The 25,584-nt window shown below is 38.1% G+C and overlaps 1 protein-coding gene across 1 annotated transcript in view; it reads right to left on the reverse strand.

Moving 5' to 3' along the window:
* The window catches only part of ATF6 (activating transcription factor 6), a 234,783-nt gene that overhangs the window by 203,539 nt on the left and 5,660 nt on the right, over window positions 1-25,584 (reverse strand). The window contains exons 3-7 of the mRNA XM_044944907.2: window positions 17,087-17,163; window positions 13,570-13,657; window positions 11,512-11,612; window positions 4,404-4,533; window positions 3,598-3,801 (exon numbers count right to left, since the gene is read on the reverse strand). Coding sequence (XP_044800842.1) covers window positions 3,598-3,801; window positions 4,404-4,533; window positions 11,512-11,612; window positions 13,570-13,657; window positions 17,087-17,163 — 600 coding nt within the window. The remainder of the gene's footprint in view (window positions 1-3,597; window positions 3,802-4,403; window positions 4,534-11,511; window positions 11,613-13,569; window positions 13,658-17,086; window positions 17,164-25,584) is intronic.

A 25,584-nucleotide genomic window follows, 5' to 3' on the forward strand; every position in this document is an offset into this window, starting at 1 on the left:
CTCAAAATCCTCTTTGGCATTACACACAAATCCCCCTTCATGGACCATGGCTGGTTTCAATGCTGAATACTTTTGCCTATGGATGACTCACTGATTGTGATAGTCAGTGTCCTCGTTTTCAATTATCTTCAAAGATTTCAAACTTTGTATCAAACATTTATTGAATGTCTTCTTTGTTTGAAAGAGTATGGCTGTGTGACTGAGTAAATAATTTCTCTGTGTATTTATTTTCTCATCTATAAAATGAAGATGATAATAATAGCACCTATCCTCACAGAGCTGATGTAAGGATTAATTAAGAGGACACAGTTAAGCACTTAGAATGGTATCTGGCCCTTGATCTTTTATGTATAATAACTTTCATAAGGGTATTTCATGTATAATTCATTCATTAGTTTTCATAGTTACTGTTATTTAACTATTGATATAATTTTCCAATTAGATAGTCAATTCGTGAGATCAAGGACCACTTGTCTGCATTCTTTTAGAGGCAACAGAGCATAGTAATTAATTATACAGACTCTGAGCCAGACCATCTGGGCTCAAGTTCTGACTGTGCCTCTATTAATAGGACGACTTGGAACAAGTTATTTTACCTTTATCCTCCATTTCAATGATTTGAACCACTATCTACCCAAAAAGTCCAAGAGAGGATACTTGCCCTTTTTCCATCCTCCATTCCCATCACCTAACTGCCAACCCCTGTGATTCTACACTTTCTAACATCTCCACTGTCTATCCTGGATCTTCACTGGTATTCCAAGTTTCAACACCTCTCATCTGCACTATCTTAAGAATCTTAATGAATGTATAGGACACAGATGTAGAAGTAAGCAGCAGTTATTTACAGCAGACTGAACAGCATGTCAAGAAACTAGAAAAAACAAGAAAATGTAACGGACAATAGCCAAATTAGTTGAACCAAAGATTTATAGAAAGGAGAGTTATTATTATAAGGTAAAGTTAGAAAACTAAACTGGAGACAAACCATGATGAGTTTCACATTCCAAGCCAGACAATTTGAACTTAATCCTGTAAGAATTACTTCTTTTTTGCAGGACTTGCCTGGTAGTCCAGTGGTTAAAACTCTGCACTTCCAATGCAGGGGGCAAGGGTTTGATCCCTGAGTGGGAGCAAAAATCTCGCATGCCGCACAGTGTAGCCAAAAAAAGAAATTACTTCTTTTTTAATAACAAATATTTACTTCTGATACTTATATCGATTAACTGTAAAATGCCTTTCCTATATTTCTCTTCTTCCCTCCCCATTATCAAATAAATGTAAGACTGGAAGTTATACATTTAAATGTTATGTTATTACAAAATTACCTCTCCAGATTACACTATAAAAATAGTAATGAGGCCTGTATTAGCATATGCTCCCCCCAAAATAAATACTGTTTTCAGATAATGGGTAAGCACTGAAGTTCTGAATAGTGTATGATTCAGGCCTCTGAAACTGATAAACTGCTCAGAGAAGTTTTCTCTTCTCACTATAGGTAAGATTTTCTATCATTCAAACATAGCCAATGGTCTGCTGCTACTGCTGCTAAGTCGCTACAGTCGTGTCCGACTCTGTGCGACCCCAGAGATGGCAGCCCACCAGGATTCCCCATCCCTGGGATTCTCCAGGCAAGAAGCCAATGGTCTACTAAGAGCAAATTCTTAGGAACACCTCTTGCTTTACATACTGATCATATTAATGTCAAACTTTTACTTTTTATGTATGTGTTTTAATAGCTTATGGAAGCTATAATAAAGTTCTTCACACATTTAAATTCTTAGCCTTTGGGATGATGTACACTTTTGAGATCCTGATGAAAGTTTTGGAGACTATCCCTAGAAAAATTCACAAATAATATACACTAAATCTTGCATTTTATTTCAAGGAGTTCATGATATCCATTCACAGGTCACAAGAATACCCATTAGACAGGACTGCTATTTTTCATATGAAAAAGACCATATTTAGACCCTGTCTTCAGAGGGCAGGTATTTCAGGTTTGTTTGGTTGGGGTTTTCTGGAAGGGATTGGTGAATTTTCATGGATCCATCCAGTCTTTCACCTAGTTCTTTTTATCAATGCCATACTGTCTATGACCATGGAATAGAGCAAAGTTAACAGAGTACCTGGAAATCAAATTTATGACCTTGCCCTCACTAAAACCATGCTTCAAAGAAATGAGCTAAAAATCTATAACTGAAAATATAGTTATAAACGTAACACTGGTATTTATTTATAACCCATATCCCATTGACACCTAGTCTTACTTGGTGCCAATAAGATAAATCCATGGAAACAATGCTGCACAAGTTTCGCTTTAGCCATGTGTACACACATCAGTATAGGCACAATGATGAATACTCTTCCCAAGAGAACTCTGTGTGCAAATGACTCCTGTATGTTCAGTCAGTTCAGTCACTCAGTCATTTGTCTGACTCTTTGCGACCCCATGGACTATGGCATGCCAGGCCTCCCTGTCCATCACCAATTCCCAAAGCTTGCTCAAACTCATGTGCATCGAGTCAGTGATGCCATCCAACCATCTCATCCTCTGTTGTCCCCTTCTCCTCCTGCCCTCAATCTTTCCCAGCGTCAGGGTCTTTTCCAAAGAATCAGTTCTTCTTATCAGGTGGCCAAAGTATTGGAACTTCAGCTTCAGCATGAGTCTTTCCAATGAATATTTCAATGAATATTCAGGACTGATTTCCTTTAGGATGGACTGGTTGGATCTCCTTGCAGTCCAAGGGAAGGCACTCTCAAGAATGTTCTCCAACCCCACAGTTCAAAAGCATTAATTCTTTGGTGCTCAGCTTTCTTTATGGTCCAACTCTCACATCCATACATGACTACTGGAAAAACCATAGCTTTGACTAGATAGACCTTTTTGGTAAAGTAATGTCTCTGTTTTTAATATGCTGTCTAGGTTGGTCATATATGTGACAAATATATACATATTCCTATATGTGAACAGTACCAAATCCTCAGACTTGAACTTCTTTCAATATAGACCTCAACTTCTTATAGAATCAACTATACAAGGCCATCTAGTGGACGAAATATAGAAAACACACATTCTTAATGGCTTGAAGTCAGAGGTTCAGGTATTTAATGCCCTGTATAAGCTCATGTTTATTAAACACTGCTTCCTACTACTCGGAGATTTAAAAGTCTGATTCTATTGTCAAACCACACCTATTAGACCTGAAATGTACCATTGTACTTCAAATACTAACCTCTCCCTAAAAACAAAAAAAATTCATAAATACAAAAATCTCAGAATACAATAGCATCAAGAAAGTTTCCCAGAATTTTCTTCTTCGCTACAAAATCACAAGCCTTAGAGGCTGGTGTTTTCACTAAAACTGTGAGAAAAAAGAAGTATCAGATATAATTGATCTGGATAGCTACCTCCCTTGTTAGGACAGGAATCACGTATTAACCATCTCTCTATAACCTCCTCAGAGCCAAGGACATTCTTGACACACACACCCAGCATGTGCTCAGAAATTACACCTTGAATTAAAACAAGTCACATGACCCACGCCTCAGTGTCCTCCAATTAAACAAACAGAACATCAGATTCCATTCAGGTACCTTTGGTAGGTGCAGGATGTATACTGATAATTGGCTGCTGCTTTGCCAATGGCATAAGTGTTGGTAGTGTCTGAATAATGATGGTTTTTGCTGGAACGCTGGGGTTTGTTTGAGTCTTGGGTGCTGCTGGAAGTAATAAAGGCTTGGGCTGAATTGAAGGTTTCGAATTTATCTGAATTTTTTTCTTTGGAGTCAGTCCATTTTCTGGAGAAAAACCAAACCACAAATAATTTAAGTGCAATTAAGCAAAACCTAGAAAGCAGATTCTATTATACACCTTTCTCTACACATTATCTTAACCTCTGACTACCCTTAACTGAAGTTTAAGCATAGTTTAATGTACTGAAAAACAGAATTTTATCTTAGTGGACTGAAGAAGAGTCCTCAATTTGAGGTCTTCCCTTCTGACCAAGCTACAGCTTTGCGAAGGGGACACAGGAACCAGTAAAGAAAAACAGCTAAAATCACTGAATAAAGCATTGAGGTGAATGAGGTTAACAAATGTCACAGGCAAATGGGCCTCACATTCAACTTCTTTAGGTGAAACTTTGAAATTTCTCCTGAAGATGGGGCCCTAAATCTATTTTAGAGCATCATTCACCTATAAAGACAGAGACAACCAAAGAAGATCATTTTTTCCCTTTCCTCTTCACATTAACATTCACAACAAAGGATATAGGTCCACTAGTTTAAAAACAGCAAGCTAGCTTAATAAACATACACTTAATCCAACATTTTATTTTAAGATATGGAGCTTACTCTCAGTCTACAATAGAAATAACAGAAGTTAGCAGATGGAGTAATACCAGTTTTGCTCTTAGGACCAATGATGGGCTTGTCTTCCTTCAGTGGCTCTGCTGAGGAGGGGTTATTGGAGCTTTCACCATATAAAGAAAGAGGAGACATCTGAGAAGTAGAAGACAAATCCAACTCCTCCTGCAGTAAAATAAAACACAAATAAATTCATGCAGAAGAATAGTATCCTTGAGCAGAAAATGGCTTAGAAAGAGAGGCAAGATCCATGTATAAACAGAAACACTTCAAGATAATTTCAAGTCAAAGGTGTGATATATTACAACTATATCTACACAGTAAGCACTAAGAGATGATGGATAAATCAACATTATCCATCAATACTAAAGTAAAAATAACTAAAAGTGAAGTATGTCTATTTAACCCTCTTATATTAAAGATATGATCACTGATTTGATCTGCTTCTACATTTTCTCCCACAAACTTTATATTTTACTTGATTCCTAGCCATATAAACATTGAAAATCATTATAGAATTACAGTTAAAATGCTAATATCTTTTCCCCACCATCTCTTATTCAGACTTACAGGAATTTCAAAAGCAAATAATTCTTACTATTTTCATCCTTTTCTATGTATTAACACTACCTTTGTCCCTAATGTTTGAAAGAAAAATCCTGAAAGGAGCAGGGCTATTTTATTTAACAGGTAAATTAATAATGCAGAGATATACAAATATTAATATTTTCCAAAATTCAATATTCAGTGGATCTGTCTCATTTTGCTAAAATAAAGAAACTTAACATAGGATAAAGTAGCATTTCAATTCCAAGAGAGAAAGATGTTATGTATAATAAATAAATAGGCATATACATTTACATACATACATCATATCATCTTCAAAAGAATCTACAAGATCACTGAAACAAGAGTTAAAAGAATACTTGTTTGCTTTTAGCATGATATAGGCTCCCTTAAGTCAAAAATCCAGAAGCCATAGAGGAAGAAAAAACAGATTTGAATAATAATTATTTTATAATAAAAAACAGGCCATAAACAAAGTTAAAAGATATATATTAAGAGAAAATATTTGCCTAAAATGAACAAAGGACAGGAGTCATCATTTCACTGAAAAGGAAATGCAAATGGTAGCCAAAGGCAAATTTAAAAGAAAATCTTTTTTTTTTAATCATCAGATACGAAAAGTTACAATAACCTGAAAGAGTATGTGGCAGAAATGGTCACTCTCAGTCATGCTGGTGAGGACGAGAACCGCTTCATTCATCCATCCCTAACACCTATCACCATGTAGCCAAAACCCAGGACTGCATGAACCTTACAGTGTACCGAATAATAATACATTGGGGGGGAAACAGTAAGAAATAATATAGGAGGAAATGATTATCTTTATGGCCTTAGATGCTTAAAAGGCATTTAATAAAACTCTGCAAAGATTCTTCATAAAAGTCCTAGAAAATAAGAACTGGAAGGATGATTTAACAATTTAAAAAAAAAAATCTAGGAATCATTAGCTAGCCAAAGTCATACTTAATGGTAAAATACTAATACTTTGCCATTAAAGTTGGGACAAGAAAGAAATAATTGCTTTTTCTGTAATTCTACAAAACATAATTATAGCAGAAACTAAAATAAAAGGAACAAATATTAGAAGAGACAGAAGTGCCTTTGTTTTGCAAGATGATGTGCTATCTACTTAGAACACATTTAAGAACCAACAAAAAAATTTTCACTATAAAAATGTACTAATAATCACTTAGAAAATATAATAAAAATAGTTCATTCATACTAGTAATAGCAATTACAATATACCTAGGAATTAATTTTTAAAGCATGTATAAGATCTATATGAAGAAAATGATAAAGCCTAACTGAGAGACAAAAAAGAAACCCTTAGTAACAGAGAAACATATAATATTCTTTAACAAGATGATTACAAAGGCAATACAACTGGGAAAACTGGTTCGTTTATACAGTGAAAATTAAAACTAGATTTGTCCTTAACTCTTCATATTAAGGTCAGCTCTTAGGCCTACTAGGCGACATCTTTGACAATGTTCACTGTGATGCAGGTGAGGGTTAGGCAGTTACATTCAACAAACTGATGCAGACAGAGCGATATGAACGGGTCTTAAAAACACTGTGCTAATTTTTTACAGCAATAAATAAAGAGATCTGATATAACACCATTTACGTAAGTTTAAAACACACACACAAAACTGAAATCAGTGAGAAAAAAAAAGGAACTTTAATAAATGGTACTGGAATAGTCCTTCTGATAGTCATTGAGGAAAACAAAAAAACTTGGATTTGTATCTTACATCATAAACCAGGATTACTCCAAATGGATCAGAGATTTGAAAATTAAAAATAAAACCTTAGGAAATATATATATTAACAAGTCACTTAGAAACTATTACTTTCTGAATAATTTGATCCTAAAGCCACTAGATGGGGCAGTGCAAGACAAGCACGGACGCAGAGAGGCAGCCTGCGGGAGTGTCAGAGTCCAAGGGGAGCAAGTAAGGGCAGGCGGCCAAGCCCAGGGAGTCAGAGTAAGGTAATGATTGTATCCATATTGCATCAGCCTGAGGTAGGGTGTCAAAGCCCAGAACACAGGAGTCAGTGTGAAGGGACCCGCACTGGCAAAATCCAGGACAACATAAGAATCAGAATCTATTGACTACGCCAAAGCCTTTGACTGTGTGGATCACAATAAACTGTAGAAAATTCTTAAAGAGATGGGATTACCAAACTACCTGACCTACCTCTTGAGAAATCTGTATGCAGGTCAGGAAGCAAGAGTTAGAACTGGACATGGAACAACAGACTGGTTCCAAATAAGGAAAAAGAGTACGTCAAGGCTGTATATTGTCACCCTGCTTATTTAACTTATATGCAGAGTACATCATGAGAAACGCTGGGCTGGAAGAAACACAAGCTGGAATCAAGATTGCCGGGAGAAATATCAATAACCTCAGATATGCAGATGACACCACCCTTATGGCAGAAAGTGAAGAAGAACTAAAGAACCTCTTGATGAAAGTGAAAGAGGAGTGTGAAAAAGTTGGCTTAAAGTTCAATATTCAGAAAACTAACATCATGGCATCCAGTCCCATCACTTCATGGCAAATAGATGGGGAAACAGTGGAAACAGTGGCTGACTTTATTTTTCTGGGGTCCAAAATCACTGCAGATGGTGATTGGAGCCATGAAATTAAAAGACGCTTACTCCTTGGAAGGAAAGTTTTGACCAACCTAGACAGCATATTAAAAAGCAGAGACATTACTTTGCCAACAAAGGTCCATCTAGTCAAGGCTATGTTTTTCCAGTGGTCACGTATGGATGTGAGAGTTGGACTATAAGGAAGGCTGAGCACAGAAAAATTGATGCCTTTGAACTGTGGTGTTGGACAAGACCCTTGAGAGTCCCTTGAATTGCAAGGAGATCCAACCAGTCCATCCTAAAGGAAATCAGTCCTGGGTGTTCTGTGGAAGGACTGATGTTGAAGCTGAAACTCCAATACTTTGGCCACCTGATATGAAGAGCTGACTCACTGGAAAAGACCCTGATGCTGGGAAAGATTGAGGGCAGGGGGAGAAGGGGACGACAGAGGATGAGATGGCTGGATGGCATCACCAACTCAATGGACATGGGTTTGGGTGAACTCCAGGAGTTGGTGATGGACAGGAAGGCCTGGTGTGCTGCGGTTCATGGGATCGCAAAGAGTGGGACACAACTGAGCAACTGAACTGAACTGAATCTGTTGAATAAACTAGGAAACCATGAGTCCATACTGATATAAACAAAGAAATGAATGAATTTAAAGTCTGATGAGAAACAGGATATTTTTACATAGTTTTAAAGTACCTTCTCATAAAATACCCATTTATGGCAAAGGGAGATGGGCAACTTCACAGTAGAATAGCCTGGAAGATACCACCTTAATCAAATGAACAAAGTAAACCTCATCAGTAACAGGACAAATGAAAACAGCATGCAATAGCATCCAAAGTAAATGAGACAGACACAGCATCACTCCTGTGATATTCCTGCCACAAAACTGAATCTCACCCTGAGGAAACACCAGGCTAACTCAACCAGAAGACATTCTATAAAATAACTAGTCTTTAATCTCCAAAAGTGACAAGTCATGAAAGTCAAGGAAGAATGAACTATTTCAACTGAAGGAGATTAAAGAGACAGGACAACCAAATGCAGTGTATGATTCCAAACTAGCTCCTTTTGCTCTCTACAGGATATCTCTAGAACTGGCACAATCTAAATGAGAGCTGAAGATCAGATGACCATAAGGTATAAACATTTATTTCCTGATTTTAATAGCTGTATTATGACTAGAAGACATATCCTTACTTGTAGGAAGTAGACATTGGAGTATCTGGGGGTGACGAGGCATCAGGTTGGCAACTTACTCTCAAATGATTCACGGGGAAAAAGTTCTTTGTAATGTACTCATAACATTTCTGTAAGTTTGAGGTTTTTCCAAACTCTCTCTCTCTCATCTGTCTGTCTATCTATCATCTACATAGCTATATATCTATCTATATGTGTGTATATACACACACACACATCTATCTATATATACACACATATACACACATGCAAGAAGACAAGAATATAAATATTATAACTTCTGAGCAGTTAAAACCCTCCTCTGAGTAACAACAACAACAAAAGCAATAAAAGATTGGTCATTTGGCTATGGAGAAAAGTATCTCTAAAGAAAGTAAACACCAGAAATAAAGCTTAAAGAAAGTGACAAATTAGAGAAGAAAACACTTGTAACTTATTTCGCAACCTAAGCACTAATCTTAATTTTTTTGGGCTCCAAAATCACTGCAGATGGTGACTGCAGCCATGAAATTAAAAGACGCTTACTCCTTGGAAGGAAAGTTATGACCAACCTAGATAGCACATTCAAAAGCAGAGACATTACTTTGCCAACAAAGGTCCGTCTAGTCAAGGCTATGGTTTTTCCAGTGGTCATGTGTGAATGTGAGAGTTGGACTGTGAAGAAAGCTGAACGCTGAAGAATTGATGCTTTTGAAGTGTGGTATTGGAGAAGACTCTTGAGAGTCCCTTGGACTGCAAGGAGATCCACCCAGTCCATTCTGAAGGAGATCAGCCCTGGGATTTCTTTGGAAGGAATGATGCTAAAGCTGAAACTCCAGTACTTTGGCCACCTCATGCGAAGAGTTGACTCATTGGAAAAGACTCTGATGCTGGGAGGGATTGGGGGCAGGAGGAGAAGGGGACGACAGAGGATGAGATGGCTGGATGGCATCACTGACTCGATGGACGTGAGTCTGAGTGAACTCCAGGAGTTGGTGATGGACAGGGAGGCCTGGCGTGCTGCGATTCATGGGGTCGCAAAGAGTCGGACACGACTGAGCAACTGAACTGAACTGAACTGAAGCACTAATAATTCTAATATGTTATAAAACACTTTAAAAATTGAAGGGAAAAAGATGAATAGAAAAATGGACAAAAATTTGACAGTTCATAGGCATTATACATATGAAATATACCAAAAGATGTCCAACCATACTTATAATAAAAGAATAGAAAATAAAACACGCTAACGCTATGTAGCAATGAAGGGAAAACTGGCCCTCTTACATACTGCCTGGTCAGAGTACACAACTGTACAACCCTTTGGAGGAAATTCGGCAATAAACAGTAACATTAAAAATCACCTTGATCTCAGCAGTCTCTCTTTAGGAGTATATCCCCAAGATATCCTGGCAAAAATATGAAGTGTCTTATGTATATAGTATTTATTACAACAGTGTTTGAGTTCAGAAAAGACTGAAAACAACACATATGTCCATCAATACAGAAATCATTGAATAAAGTATGATATAACCACACAACAGAACACTATAAAGCCATAAAAAGGAATGAGAAAGAATCTATAACCTGAAACTGTAGTTACCTCCAGGATATATGCCACTAAGTTAAATAAACAAAGTGAATGACAGGGATGTAACATGCTACCTTCATCCAAGGGAAGGGAAAAAAAGGCTCTTTCAGCTAGAAGGAAGAGCATGTCCAAAAATCTAAAATGGTGGAAGCAGAGGTCTCACTGCCCGTGTTCACTGGTGGTGTCTCACACAGCTCCTGGGGCAGTTGTTCACAGACTGGAGCACACAGGAGCTCTCGGAGCTAAAGCCAAGAGCAGTGAGAAGGCAGGGGTAGGAAGGACAGTGAGAAAGAAGACTGGAGGTAAGCAGGGGCCGGGTCATGGAAGGCCTGATACACTAGCAATTTGGATTTTGTCCTTGTAACGGTTGGGAAGGTTTTAAGCAAAAAACTGACACAATCAAACCTGTGATTTTTAAAGATTTCTCTTTGAAGATTCCTCTGTTAAGAAAGGTCTGGGGAATTAGGAGGCAGAGAGACCAGTCAAAATTCTATTGCCTTAATCCAGAAGAGGTGATGATAGTCTGGCAGGGTGGAGAAGATGAATCCTAGAGATACTAAGCGGATAAAATCATCAGGATTTAGTAACCGACTACATGTAAATCATGCCAGAATGAAGATACCTCAATTTACATCAGATATAATATACTGAAACATTAATTTAAATTTTTCTTCTTATTTTTTTTCCTTTCTCCTTTCCAAAAAATGCCTAAGTCTTTTGGTATTTTCTTTTCCTGCCCTCAAGAATTTTTTTCCTAGATGAAGAGCAGAAGCATGTTTAAGGTTTTGTAAAAAACCTTACTAACTCATTCAAAAGATAGCGCTAGGCATTCCTGAACTAAGGAGACCATTCTAGGTTTTATGGCTAAGGAGTCACACAAACAGACCATGTCCTCAAAGAACACATATCCTAATAGGGAGGAAAGAGTGTAGCAAAGACAGTAAGCTCGATAAACAAAAAAATACTGGATACTGGTAAAGTACAATAAACAAATGAAGCAACGAAATTATAAAGACAAGAAGGGAAGGATGGCAAAATCAAAGAGACTAACAACTTTCTAACTCCCTCAAGGTCCTTCCTCAGAATTAAAAGAGGTAAGATTTATATTAGCACTTAATAAAAGTTAACTTCCTTCCCCATATACATATTTCCCAGATTCCACTATAACCAAAATCATTGTAAAAGACTAGTTACTTACAGGAACATGCTGAGTTGATGAGTAAGAGTCCACTGATTGAGGAGATGAGACTGAACAACTTGAGGAGGCTGGCGAAAGTGGCTGAGGTTCTGTCTTAATATCTTTAATTGGAAAAGGAGAAGCAAAAATTTTCCCACTGGACAATATAAACTCAGAATAAATAAGAAAGAAGGTTAAATCTACTCTCAAAATTCAGATATAGAAGCTAAGGTCACCAAAATATATCATCAAGTGAAAATTCAAGATGCAGAAAATAGTATATCCAATACGCTTCCATCTGTGTAATAAATTTATATGTATGTTTATATGTGTATATACACATATAAATACATATGCACATACTACTACTAACATCTGCACTAATTCTCTTAAAAGATAAACTTAAGAAATTGGTCACAGTGCTTGTCTCTATGAAGCAGAACTTGCTGGCTGAGGGACAAAAGCCAAAGGAGACATTTTTCTACTGTATAGACTTTTTGTATCTTTTGAATATTATGCCATATGCAAAAAATTATAGATTTTCCCCCCAAATAATTTTAAAACATAAGAAACAGGAAAGAATTTTTGTGGAAAGTATTTTTGACAATACAATTACAATACAAAAATATTCCTATCTTTTGAACTATTTTTTTAAATGTGTTGATCAACTTCAGCCCAGGCAATGTTCCTCGGTGCCAAATTTCTAACAGGGTAGGAAGGAAGGAGAGAAGAATCTGTGCCAGACTGTGTTCTCTGAAGTTAGGAGCAAAATACCTACCGTGTCTCATGATCTGTACTGTGATCCTGCCACTTCCCCATCAAGAAATAGTGACTATATTCTCTTCTATTTGAATCTAGGTGAGCCTACGACTTCCTGAATCAATAGAGTATGGGAGTAATGATACGTGAAACCCAAGTCTGGGTTATACTAGGTAGCTGAAAGACTCACATTTGAGCCCTTGAATCCTGACTACCACGAGACTGCCAGGTTTTGAGGAAGCCAGGACATTTAGAAAGATGATGGGCAGCTCTCACACTGGCAGTTCAAATCTTCACATCATTTCAGATCAGGCATCAGACATGTGAGGGAAGAAGCCTTAAGGGAGTCCAAGCCCCCAGATGTCAGGCTACCCTAACCTCCAAATCTTCCCAGATGATGTCTGGACACCATGGAGCAGAGACAAGAAATTCCTGATGTATCCTGTCCAAATTCCTAACCCATAGATTCTGGGAGCCTAATAAAATGGTTGTTGTTTTAAGCCACTACGTTTTAGAGAAGTTTGTTACATAATAGTAATGAGAACACTGACCTTGTGTAGTCCATATTCTATGAGGAAAGAAAGGAATTGAGCGAGATACACCAATATATAAAAGGAAGGGGAACAGGAATTGCAACAGAGGGGGAGGACTGTAACTTAGATGGGGAAATGTGCTGGTTAATTACCCACTGTTTCTCAGCTCCACCTTCTCCTCCTATAGTTTGTGATGAAAATTAATATAAGTCCCAGCTGGCTTCCTTTTAGGTCCTGTCAATAGGGGATTCTAGAAGGATGTTTCTTACGGTAGAATGGGGGAGAAGGGATTTTTTTTCGTCCTTCCATCAGCTTTATCCCAGAAGGGACAGTTTGCTTTAGGTTCTAGTTTTTTTCGGCACACCCAAAACCCAGTTCAGTGGCCCCTTGCAGATACTGGCATCGTCCAGGTAGTGTCTCCTCCTCAGAAGGGTATACACTGGCCCTAGGTTCTGATAATCCCAAGTCTCTTCCCTTTGATTTGCTAAATCCTGTTTAATTCTCAGATAGGTTAATCTCTTACAGAGTATTACATTTAATTCAAAATCGATATTTTTGAATTATAAAATTTTCATTCATTATGTGACTCTGCCATAACTCTGAAATTCTTTATATCTATTTTGGCAAGAAATTTATGTATGCCTCGCCATACCAGAAGTAGAATGCAGTCCCTGGAATTTTTTAACAAATAAAAGTAGCCCAATAACCCCACCTAATTTTGACTATTACCAAACCATAAAATAATATGGATCCATTTAAAGTTTTTATCAATGAAATACATCATTACCTGTACAGAATTGGTTATTGACGTCCCAAATGCCTGTCTCCCAAGGCATCAAATCCAAGTCAAAATCAAGATTATCAAAATTACTTTCCTGTAGATTTCAAATCAGCAAAAGAATATCAGATTAAAATATACACATCCAGAAACCAAACTAACAGAAACAACTTGCCAAAAATAACTGCTATTACCCAAATTAGGAAAAATAATTTTCTAAGTTAATCAACTCATCTTGAGAATATCTTAGATACCTTAGAGATAAACCAATTTATTTACTTTAAGCACAGTAGTAATAACTAGGAAGGAGGTAATGGAGTCAACATCTATCAGAAAGATTCAGTTGGTCTCATTCTTTTCAATGAAAAGAGACTATTACAAGATATTAACACAAAATATGTGTTTTGTCATAAAGGAGATCCAGTATAATAAGTTTTCCCACTTTCACTAAGGAAAAAAAGTCAAAGCAAATGCCTATTTATAAAATCATCTCTATATGCAATGGAAAGAATACAGATGTATCCAAAAGATATTCAGGAATCATAAAGAGACTAACTGAACCTTCAGATATACCAAATATTAAAATGGTTATGGGAGAAGGAAGAGATCCACAGGAGGATGGGCAATTTTATCTTTTTTACTGGTCTATAGTTTTCAAATTTCTAAATTTTTTTTAATCCTAGAAGATAAAACCAAGTTTCTCAAATAGGGGTCAATAAACCTTTTAGAGGAGCTCTTAGCTTCTTGTCATTTAGGTGACAATTTTTTTAATGTAAATATAAGTGTATTCTGGGTCATAACCATTTTCTACCATATACATTAATAAAGAACTACCACATGATTTCAGAACCCTCATATCACTTTAGACAGTATCACTACTATTTTAAATGTCTGAAGTCACAGAGATAAGAACAAAGGAAACTTAATATATAAACAGTACAACAAGTCAAAAGGTAGTCCGTATTAACTTAATGTGACAAATAATAAAACAGCAACAAAAAAGAAAGTAACCCTCGGGCAAAAAGGAAAAATTAATCTAGTAATTATTAACAACCACTAGTAATAATTTCTAGAATATTACCCTTCCAAATGTCTATTATTTGGTTTATTTTTTATTGAGACTGTAACAGAAGAAGGGAAACTTTTCTTATCATACTGCCCTAAACTGAGAAAATATTAGTGCAAGTTACTTAAGAGAATGCATGAAACTGCACACAGAAAAAAGAAAAAACTACTGAAATTATGAAAGAAACAACTTTTAAATCAATCTCCTTTGCTTTTTTCCTCAAATTTGAATCTATACATAAAAAATTAAACAGCCTCATACTTTCAGCAATGAAAAATCTTTAAACTTTCATAGTCCAAGTAAATTGAGCAATATTTGCCTGATTACTAGCAATCCTTTGTAACATGCTCAATAGTGCCGTGACCTACTTCAGGGATGCTTCATACTCAATCTTCAGCCAAAAAAGTCAAATACCTTTTACAGCATAAGAATTTTATCTGGTTGGAAATTTCACAGGCCCATTTTATGTAAAGCAAAACATGCTGATACTTATATACTCTGCTTCTTCAACAACTTCTCAAGGGAAACTGTACTGCCATGTAGAAGAATGATGGTTGTACAACTAGAAAGGGCCCTCTAAGATGATTTAATCCAGTCTCTTATTTTATACCAGAAAAACTAAGAAACTGAAAGACTGAATGACTTCTTTGAGGTAACAGAATGTTAGTTATAAAATCAGAATCATATTTCCCTGAATCTCTCAAATATAATATATTGTTTCTTGAAGACTAGGCTCTGGAGGTTATGAAAAAAACATCAGTTGCTTAAACAACCAGTCAATATTAAAAATCAACTTAATTATAGACAACATTATAAAGCATCTCATATAAACCATTAAAATCTTATGCATTTGGAGAAGGAATTAGCAACCCACTCCAGCATGGGCTTCCCTCATAGCAGGAGACCCAGGTTCGATTCCTGGGTCGAGAAGATCCCCTAGAGAAGGAAATGGCAACTCACTCTGGTATTCTTGCCTGGAGAATCCCACGGACAGAGGAGCCTGGTAGGCTACAGTCCATGGGGTCACAGGAGTCGGACACAACTTTAGTGACTAAACACCCAAACACCCCCACCCCCACCCCCAGTATTGTTGCCTGGGAATCCTATGGACAGAGGAGCCTGAGCAGGCTACAGTCCATGGGGTCGCAAAGAGCTGAACACAACTTACCAACTAATATTAACACTTTCACACTTACGATGGATTTTCTAGCTCCAAGTCACCCTTTGAGGAACTGCCTCACTTTGTACTACTTTGTGTAAACATAAAGACTATTGTTTAAGACAACAACAACAAAAAATCTCATGAAATGATTTTAAAAAACATGTGTTCCACTCTCTATTGATTCATGGTAAAACAACTGCTAAATTATTCTTTGAGAAATATCAAACTCACCAAGCAAGCTTTACTTTTAATAAGAGCTTAAAAAATAAGTGATAAATATTCAACCTGATTGATGTGCATATAAAATCACTCTGTTCACTTGAACTACTTCCCAAGTCAAACAGCACCTCAACCATTAAAGAAGAAAACAAAATAAGAGTTCAGGCCAAACAGCTTCACATTTACTAACCCAGAAAAGGAAAAAAGAAAGAAAAATCTAAAGTACTTTTGAGGACTCAAAAGTGCTATAACAACTTTTATGCATACTTCCAACTACTCAAAGGCAAAAAGTAAGGACATTTCTAAGTTTCAGAGCTTTCAACACTAAGGATACTTAACTTTAAAAAAGGAAGTTGGTTAACTTCTCTTTAAAAAAAAAAAAGTTTTATAATTTACTACTTTTTGGGGTCGGGGGTGCTGTGCTGGATTTTCGTTGCTTTTCGAAATCTAGTTGTGGTGAGAGGAAGCTGAAGTATGCAGACTTCTCACTGCAGTGGCTTCCCTTGTTTCAGAGCATCGGCTCTAGTGCCCACAGGCCTCAACAGCTGTGGCCTGTGGGATCCACAGCTGCAGCTCCTGAGCCCTAGGGCACAGGCTCAATAGATGTGGTGCTTGGGCTTAGGTGCTCCATGGCATGTGGGATCTTCCCAGACCAGGGATCAAACCCATGTCTTCTGCATTGGCAGGCAGATTCTTTACCACTGAGCCACCTGGGATGCCCGGTAAGTTCTCTTAACTAGATCCATGACTCACATACATCCCTTAACATTACATTGTTTCCCTCTGCAGCAAAATATGTGTAAAAACCAAGAGGTAGGGAATTAAGTAACTTCTCCAAGGTTACCCACTCCTGGTGCCAAAGGCAGACTTAGAATACATGTCTTCTACATACCAAGAACAAAGCAATTTCTACAATCATACATTCACTGACAACAAAATGGCAACTAACTTTCATTTTTAACCCTGAAAGTTATTTAAACTTGAATAACCAGCCTAAAGGTGTTATTCTGAAATCTTCTTGCAATAGTTAAAGATTAAATATCACATTATTCAATATTTCTCCCCTAATAAATACTTACATAAATTTCATTTGCTGCATCCAATTGCAGGTCATCAGTGTCTGTGAAATAGCCAAGTTCAGCAAACAGGGCAGAATCTTGAGACAAAAGAAAACAATAGATATTTCCTGTTAATTCAACGTTTTGACTAGAGAATAAGTGCTGTGTCTTATGCCAACTCTATTAGAGTTTCTCATTAGCCATTCTAGCAGTGTGAATGACAGCCGGTGCAAAGCTGATTTCTCACATACGTATTATTTTCCACATACTTTTTATCTTGTGAACTAAACCATTATCAGAGAAGGCAATGGCACCCCACTCCAGTAGTCTTGCCTAGAAAATCCCATGGACGGAGGAGCCTAGTAGGCTATAATCCATGGGGTCGCTAGAGTCAGACACGACTGAGCGACTGCACTTTCACTTTTCACTTTCATGCATTGGAGAAGGAAACGGCAACCCACTCCAGTGTTCTTGCCTGGAGAATCCCAGGGACGGGGGAGCCTGGTGGGCTGCCGTCTATGGGGTCGCACAGAGTTGGAGACGACTAAAGCAATGCAGCAGCAGCAGCAGCAAACCATTATACCAAGGATTAAAAAATGTCCTGCCATGTCACGTTGGACTAATTGATAGTGACTTTCTGGAACATTACTAACACATATTCTGAGGCTTCTTCTGGACTCAGCACAGAAAAGGTGGCACAGTTGATCAGCAGTGAAGACAGGACAGGAGTACGACAGCACAGGCAGCAGGTATTTACCATCCAGGCCTTAAATTAAAGGTGCAACCAATTTTCCATGCAAACAATACAGAACTCATCTAAACCATTGAATTGATTTCTGCGAATCTAACAATGCTCCAATTTCCTAATGAAATTGCATTATAAACCAAGAAACATGAACACAGGTCAAGGTGCTGATAAGGCCAAACAAGGCTGATTACTGTACAATCTGTAAAGTATCTATTTTCTCTAACATCTTAAGAACTTCAAGTGCTTTGAAGAGTGTGCCAGTCTAAGCTGCCCTCTGTACTTCCTACCATCGTGCCACTGATATTTGCTCTGGTGGTTTCCTTATTTCACATATATAGGAATTGCACTCCCAGTATATCCTTGACTCAGCCAGTGGGAGAAACATTTCACCAACCTAAAACAAAATAGTACATAGCGAAATATGTTGTGTGCAGTGATAATGAAACGTTATTCATATAACTCTCAGAAAAGGACTACCTTAAACTCAGCTGTCCAGCAAAACAAAACAAAAAAACCCATATAAGCAGCTAACTGACTATGTGCCTTATACACAGGCTAAAACTCCTTGAAAGAGTTCTTTATCTACTGCCTCTCCTTTCTATCCTCCCTTTCCTTCTTGAACCTATTCCAACCAAGCTCCCCTCCCACACACACATGCATACACATCAGTTATTAAAGTCACCAATGACCTCTCCTTTGCTAAATTGAATAGTAAATTCATGGTCCTCATCGTACTCTCAACAGCTTTGAAACAGTTGATCCTTTCATATTAATTGAAGCATTTTCCTCACTTGGTTTCAAATTATCATCCTCCCCTGGTTTTCCTCCCACCTCACCCGTTGGCCCTATCTTGCTGGTTCTTCCTCATCTTCTTAATATGAAATTGTCCCTGGGCTTAGTGCAAACTTTTCTATCTATCTACTCCCTTTGTGATTTCAGCTGAGCTCATGGCTTTAAATAGCATGGACATGCCAAGGATTACTAAATAAACATTTCCAAGCTATACCTCAAGATGTATAAACAGAGTAAGTACTCCCCATCTCCTCTTGAGTATCTCAACTCAGCCAAAACTGAGCTTCAAACCATCCTTCATCAAACCTCCTATGGCTTTGTCTTTATCTCAGTTAATGACAATCCAACTACCCCAGCAGCTCAGGTCAAAAACCTTAAGAGTCATTGTTTATTTCTCTTCTTCATCCTCTGTATTCAATCTACCAGTAAATTCTGTTAGCTCTGTCTTCAAAATATGTATTAGTAATCTGGCTTCTTACCTTTCTTTTCCATCCTTCCAACTCTTTCCATCTTTCCTTTCTTCCCCTGCTCTTCTGAACAGAGAGATGCCAGCAGAGCAAGGAGGGTGGTGGGGATTTTTGTGTCATCATCTGTGAAAATGTGCCTGGTACCCAAGGAAACAGGATGATGCTGGAGGGGGCTGCCTAGCGGAGGTGTAGGCATGCCTCAGCTGCCAAGAAAAGGCGGCAGTGGAGGAGGCACAGGGTGGTAGATGTAAAAATCAGCCCAAGTGGTTAGAAGAGTAATAATACCAAAAAAATGTGCCATTTGATAAAGCAAATGACTAAATATATTTAAAATAATTGGAGCTAGGTTCCTCACTGTTTGAAAAAGGACTTACAAACATGAAAAGGGAAGAGAATAAAAGAATCCTAAGGTGTTGGACTGGTATTAGAAGCATTAATATGGGCACATTTTTTAAAATACTTACACACAGAAAGAATTATAGATGTTTGTATAAGTGTGCACACACACACACATACATATACATGTATTTCTTAGCTCTGTCTGCTAACAGGTCCAAGAAGCGATGACATCCCATCAGTATTTAAAAATCCTGTTTCTAGATCTTGGATACTAAATATGATCCTCTACTAAATGGAAGTCCACCAAAGGGCTACTTAGAGTAATAGCTAATTCCAGAGTTTAGACAGGGGCATGCAAAAGAGGCCTGGGAAAATCTTGTTTTGCCAGAAAATAAAGAAATTCTCAGAGAATGATGGGAACACATCAAAAGAACAAAGAAGCTGATATGAATGGACTCTATTTTTGTCTTTTTCTTTTCTCATATTTACAATTCTTTCATTTAACGAATAGACTCTTACTGGTCAATTCTGGGAAAATCTGAGCCTCAAAATAAAGCCAGATTACAACCCATTAAGTCAAATAGCAATTAGTGAGCCCATAATGAAATAAAAAGGGAAAGCTCTTTCTTACAGTATCAGTTCAGTTCAGTCACTCAGTTGTGTCTGACTCTTTGCGATCCCATGGACTGCAGCACACCAGGCTTCCCTGTCCATCACCAACTCCCAGAGCTTATTCAAACTCATATCCATCAAGTCAGTGATGCCATCCAACCATCTCATCCTCTGTCATCCCCTTCTCCTCCTGTGCTCAATCTTTCCCAGCATAAGGGTCTTTTTCAATGTCAGTTCTTTACATCAAGTGGCCAAAATATTGGAGTTTCAGCATCAGCATCAGTCCTTCCAATGAACTATTCAGGACTGATTTCCTTTAGGATGGACTGGTTGGATTTCCTTGTAGTCCAAGGGATTCTCAAGAGTCTTCTCCAACATCATACTTCAAAAGCATCAATTCTTCAGCGCTCAGCTTTCTTTACAGTCCAACTCTCACATCCATACATGACCACTGGAAAAACCATAGCCTTGACTAGAAGGACCTTTGTTGGCAAAGTAATGTCTCTGCTTTTTAGTATGCTGTCTAGGTTGTTCATAGGTCTTCTTCCAAGGAGCAAACGTCTTTTAATTTCATGGCTGCAGTCACCATCTGCAGTGATTTTGAAGCCCAAAAAATTAAAGTCTCTCACTGTTTCCCCATCTATTTGCCATGATGTGATGGGACCAGATGCCATGATCTTAGCTTTCTGAATGTTGTGTTTTAAGCCAGCTTTTTTACTCTCCTCTTTCACTTTCATCAACAGGCTCTTCAGTTCCTCTTTGCTTTCTGCCATAAGGGTGGTGTCATCTGTATATCTGAGGTTACTGATATTTCTCCCGGCAATCCTGATTCCAGCTTGTGCTTCTTCCAGCCCAGCGTTTCTCATGATGTACTCTGCATATAAGTCAAACAAGCAGGGTGACAATATACAGCCTTGACGTACTCCTTTCCCGATTTGGAACCAGTCTGTTGTTCCATGTCCAATTTGAACTGTTGCTTCTTGACCTGTATACAGATTTCTCAGGAGGCAGGTCAGGAGATCTGGTATTCTCATCTCTTTAAGAATTTTCCACAGTTTGTTGTGATCCACACAAAGGCTTTGATGTAGTCAATAAAGCAAAAGTAGATGTTTTTCTGGAACTTATTTTTTCAATGATCTGGTGGATGTTGGCAATTTGATCTCTGGTTCCTCTGCCTTTTCTAAACCCAGCTTGAACATCGGAAAGTTCACCGTTCTTATAATATAATGTCAATTAATTTACGCAGACATAATGTCTAGAGATAATCACCATTAGAGCGGTACTTGATATAGACTGGAGTTATCAATGGAGGCCAGGGCTAGTGAGTGAAGGCTTAATAAGGAATACGATATTGGTGGCATGTCCAATTATCTCTCCCCAAATACTATTCAAATGTAAAAAGAGAAATAGTGATGCTACTGTGTAGAAATCTGGCAGATACTAACTTGACCGTGGGATCAAAGTGAACATCACCTTGGGACAGATCAACATGGTGTGCCTCCGAATGCAACACACTGAGAACAGAGCATCATTTCCCCGGCATTCCTGTCACATTCCTGCCATGGACTCAAGGCCTGATTCTGGTCATGAGGACAGAGTGGATAGACCCAGGTTTAGAGTCATCTTACACAATAAAAGATATGCACTCTTTAACACTGTCAAGGATACAGAAACAGGGAAAGACTAAGGAATCGTTCCAGGAGACAAGTAAAAGTAATGTGGGTTTGTAGGTAGGGTCCCAGACTGGAAAGGGAACGGGGACATTAGTAAGACATATGGCAACATTTGAATGGTATCTGTGAACTGGAGGGTGATGCTGGACCCTTGTTCATGTCCTGACTGGAAGGAGTATATGGTAGTTGATACAGGAGAGTATCCTTGTTTCGGGGAGAAGAGGGTAAACACTGCTGTGTTTAAGGGTAGTTATCTCACAATAGTTTTCTGTCTTTTTCTCTCTCTAAAGAAAGAAATGGGGCCAATACAGCAAAATTTAACAATTACGGAATATGTGTAAAAGGCATGCAACAATTTTTTGTATAGTTCTTACAACTTTTCTGTAGGTTTGAAACTATTCAAAAATTTAAATTTGAATAAAAAATATGCATGGGTATAAACACATGCATATGCATATATATATAGATCCATAATCCAACCACTTCCATTTCCTCCATTCTCCCATCATAAATCACTTACATTGCTGCAGTAGCCTCCAAATGGTCTCCCTGCTTCTGCCCTTGACCTTCCTTCAGTCTATTTTCAACAGAGCATCTAAAGTGAGCCCATAAAAACATAGGATGTTACTGGGAATCAGGATTTCCACAGGAGGAAAAGAGAAATGAAAGTATATAATACAAGAAGAAAAAAACTTTCAATACTACGTAGTGCAAGAAAAAAACTTGCAAAAGTATATAATGCAAGAAGAGAAAGAACTCTGTCTGTGCTACTGTCTTTGAACTGTGAGTATTTAGTACAAATTCATGCTTTCTAAAAACACGTATTTCCTTTTCCTTAGGAAATACACAGTGAAGTGTTTGGGAGTTTCATATTATTTGCAACCTGCTTTCAGATGATGAAAGAAGAAGGAAGTGTTCGTAATACTGAGAGAGAAAGCAAGTATGGCAGGATCTGAGAGAAGGGGAATATAGGTTATTGCCATACTGATCTTTTAACTTTTCTGTGGCTTGCTAATACTTTAAGAAACTGATAGTGGGTTGATAAGTACACTTGTATATCTACAGAGTATCTTAGAAGGATCCATAAGGAAGTGGTGGTATTGGTTACCTATGAAGTATCTCTGAAATTTACTGCCAACTTCTATGTCTTTTTCACCAATCGCATACTACCATTTAGATTTCTACTATTTAGATTACTACTGTTTAACAGTAGTAAACTATGGTAGCTATTCGGTCTCATTTGCTCAGCAAACTTTCCCACCTGACAGCCACTTTGACCACTTATTTATTCCTTTACTTCTTATAAGATGAGAAATGGCCACTGGAAATCAGTGGTGACCTTAAAAAGAGCTGTTTTGGCAAAGTGGTAGAGCCTGACTGCAGTGGGTTCAAGAGACAATAGAAAAAGAGAAACTGGAGTCAGTGAACATGGACATTTTCTAAAAAAGAATTCTGCTGTAAAATAAAAGAGAGAAATGTGGTGGCAGTTAGAAGGGAAGTAACATTTGAAGCGGGTTTGGGGTTTTTCTTTTTTTTTTTTTCACTCTAGATAGGAGAAGCGAATACATACAGGGAGGGAAATGATGATTCAAGGCATAGAAGGAAGAAGAGTTTGAGCAATATTCTTGAATAAAGAAGGAGGACTCTTAAGCACACATGGAAGTGATCGGCTCTCTCATTCCCACCAACAGAAGAGAAGCAAATATGCTGGCACACGGGTGGGCAAATAAGGTAGCAGGAGACTGCGGCAGTTCTCTTCTGACTCGGGGGATTCAGGAAGAGGTGCTGGAGGTCTGAAGAGAGGAGAAACTTCACAAAAACAACCATCAGAGTGCGAGGACCAGGGACATATGATCAGCTGCATAACACGTAATCAAAGGTCCATTTCAGGTTAGAATCATAAATTCAGTGACACCAGTCAGCATGGTTGAATTTTCTTTTTTTCAGCTACTTTCAGCTATTTGAGGGCATTCATGGAGTAGGCAGAGTTAGATTTAACCAAGGCTCTGGTTGACCAGAGAGAGAATTACAGAGCAGGAGAGAGACAAAGAATATTGAGGGTATGAGGCAATGGTTAGAGACTGTCCATGTAATGTAAACTGGATAAGGGGAAAGTGATAACATAAAGGGGATGAGGGACAAGGAAAAGATGAAAGAATCTCAGCAGGGCTGAAGGTGCCACTGGATCACTAAATAGAGTGAGCTGGTAAGACGGAAGGTGATGGTCAGAATGGGATGTTTGAAACTGAGATTATGTTATTAATAATGACTAGATTGAGGCTTATGACTGGGAAAGCAAATGGCTAAGACAGGGTGGAAGGTGAAGAGGAGACCCAGGAAATGAAAGGTCGGTGTTTGAAGGATCTTCTCTGAGAAGGCTTCCCCGGTGGCTCAGACAGTAAAGCCTGCAATGCGGGAGACTGGGATTCGATCCCCTGGAGGAGAGAATGGCAACCCACATCCCATGGACAGAGGAGCCTGGTAGGTTACAGTCCATGGGGTCGCAAAAAGTCAGACATGACTGAACAACTTGACTTTTTTTTCTTTCTTTCTTTCTCTGAGAATACTGAAATCAGCCAAGAATCTTGATGGAAAGAGTGCTGAAGTAAGTGACAATAAGTTAAGAACTAAATTTTTTCAAAAAGTGAGGGAGAGTGAACCAGAAATCAGAAGATGACTATAACAGGGACAGGTGGAGGAGAGCATGTGAGACAATGTGAAACTTAAGCCTGGATGTGGATTTTTTTAGGGAAGATGAACAGTGAATGATCAAAAAGCAGCAATGAAGAACAAGAAAGACGCTAACCCACCTTCAGAGGCCCTAATGGTATAAAGGTTTTGAGAATGAAAACAGCAACCATTTAGTAGGGCTTCAGGGAAAAAGTGTGATCAGGGGTGTCAGGTACTGGTCAACACAGGAAGGCAAAGAGAACTTTGACAGAAGACGCTTAAGTTATCAAAGAAACCACAGTGGCAGAACAAAGCTTCTGATCTTGGTACATATATCTTATATGTGGTCAAAATAAAAAAACAACAAGTGGCTTTTGCGCAAATGTAAGAAAAAGAAGGAGAGAGTAAGGGAGGAAAGATACGCAAATGACAAACACAATTTATGAAAAGATGCTCCACATCACATGTTATCAGGGAACTACAAACTAAAATAATGAGATACCACTACACATCTACTAGAATAGCTAAATCTGAAATGCTGGCAACAACCAAGTGTCAGCAAGGACTGAAGCAACAAGAATATCCATTCACTATGGGCAGGAATGCAAAATGGCATAACCACTTTGGAAGACAGGTTGAAAGTTTCTTAAAAAACTGGACATACTCTTACTGTGTGATCCAGTAATCATGCTCCTTGGTATTTATCCAAATGATATGAAAATGTATGTCCACATAAAAAGCTGTGCATGGGAGCTCCCTGGTCTGGTGGTTAGGAATCGGCAGTTTCATAGTCATGGCCTGTGTTCAATCCCTAGCAAGGGAACTGAGATCCCACAAGCTTCACGGCACAGCAAAAAAAAAAAAAAAAACTGCACATGAATATTTATAGCAGCTTTATGTATAATTGCCACCATTTGAAAGCAACCAAACTGTTTTTCAGCAGGTAAATGGATAAACAAACTGTGGGCCTTGAACCAAATCGTGTCCCCCCAAAATGTATAAGCTGAAGCCCCCGATATGACTGCATCTAGAGGTAGGATGGTATTTAGCAGGTAATCAAGCTTAAATGCGGAGAAGGCAATGGCACCCCACTCCAGTACTCTTGCCTGGAAAATCCCATGGACGGAGGAGCCTGGTAGGCTATAATCCATGGGGTCGCTAAGAGTCGGACACGACTGAGCAACTTCACTTTCACTTTTCACTTTCATGCATTGGAGA

Source organism: Bubalus bubalis, chromosome 6, assembly GCF_019923935.1.
Source record: "Bubalus bubalis isolate 160015118507 breed Murrah chromosome 6, NDDB_SH_1, whole genome shotgun sequence".
NCBI lineage: Eukaryota > Metazoa > Chordata > Mammalia > Artiodactyla > Bovidae > Bubalus > Bubalus bubalis.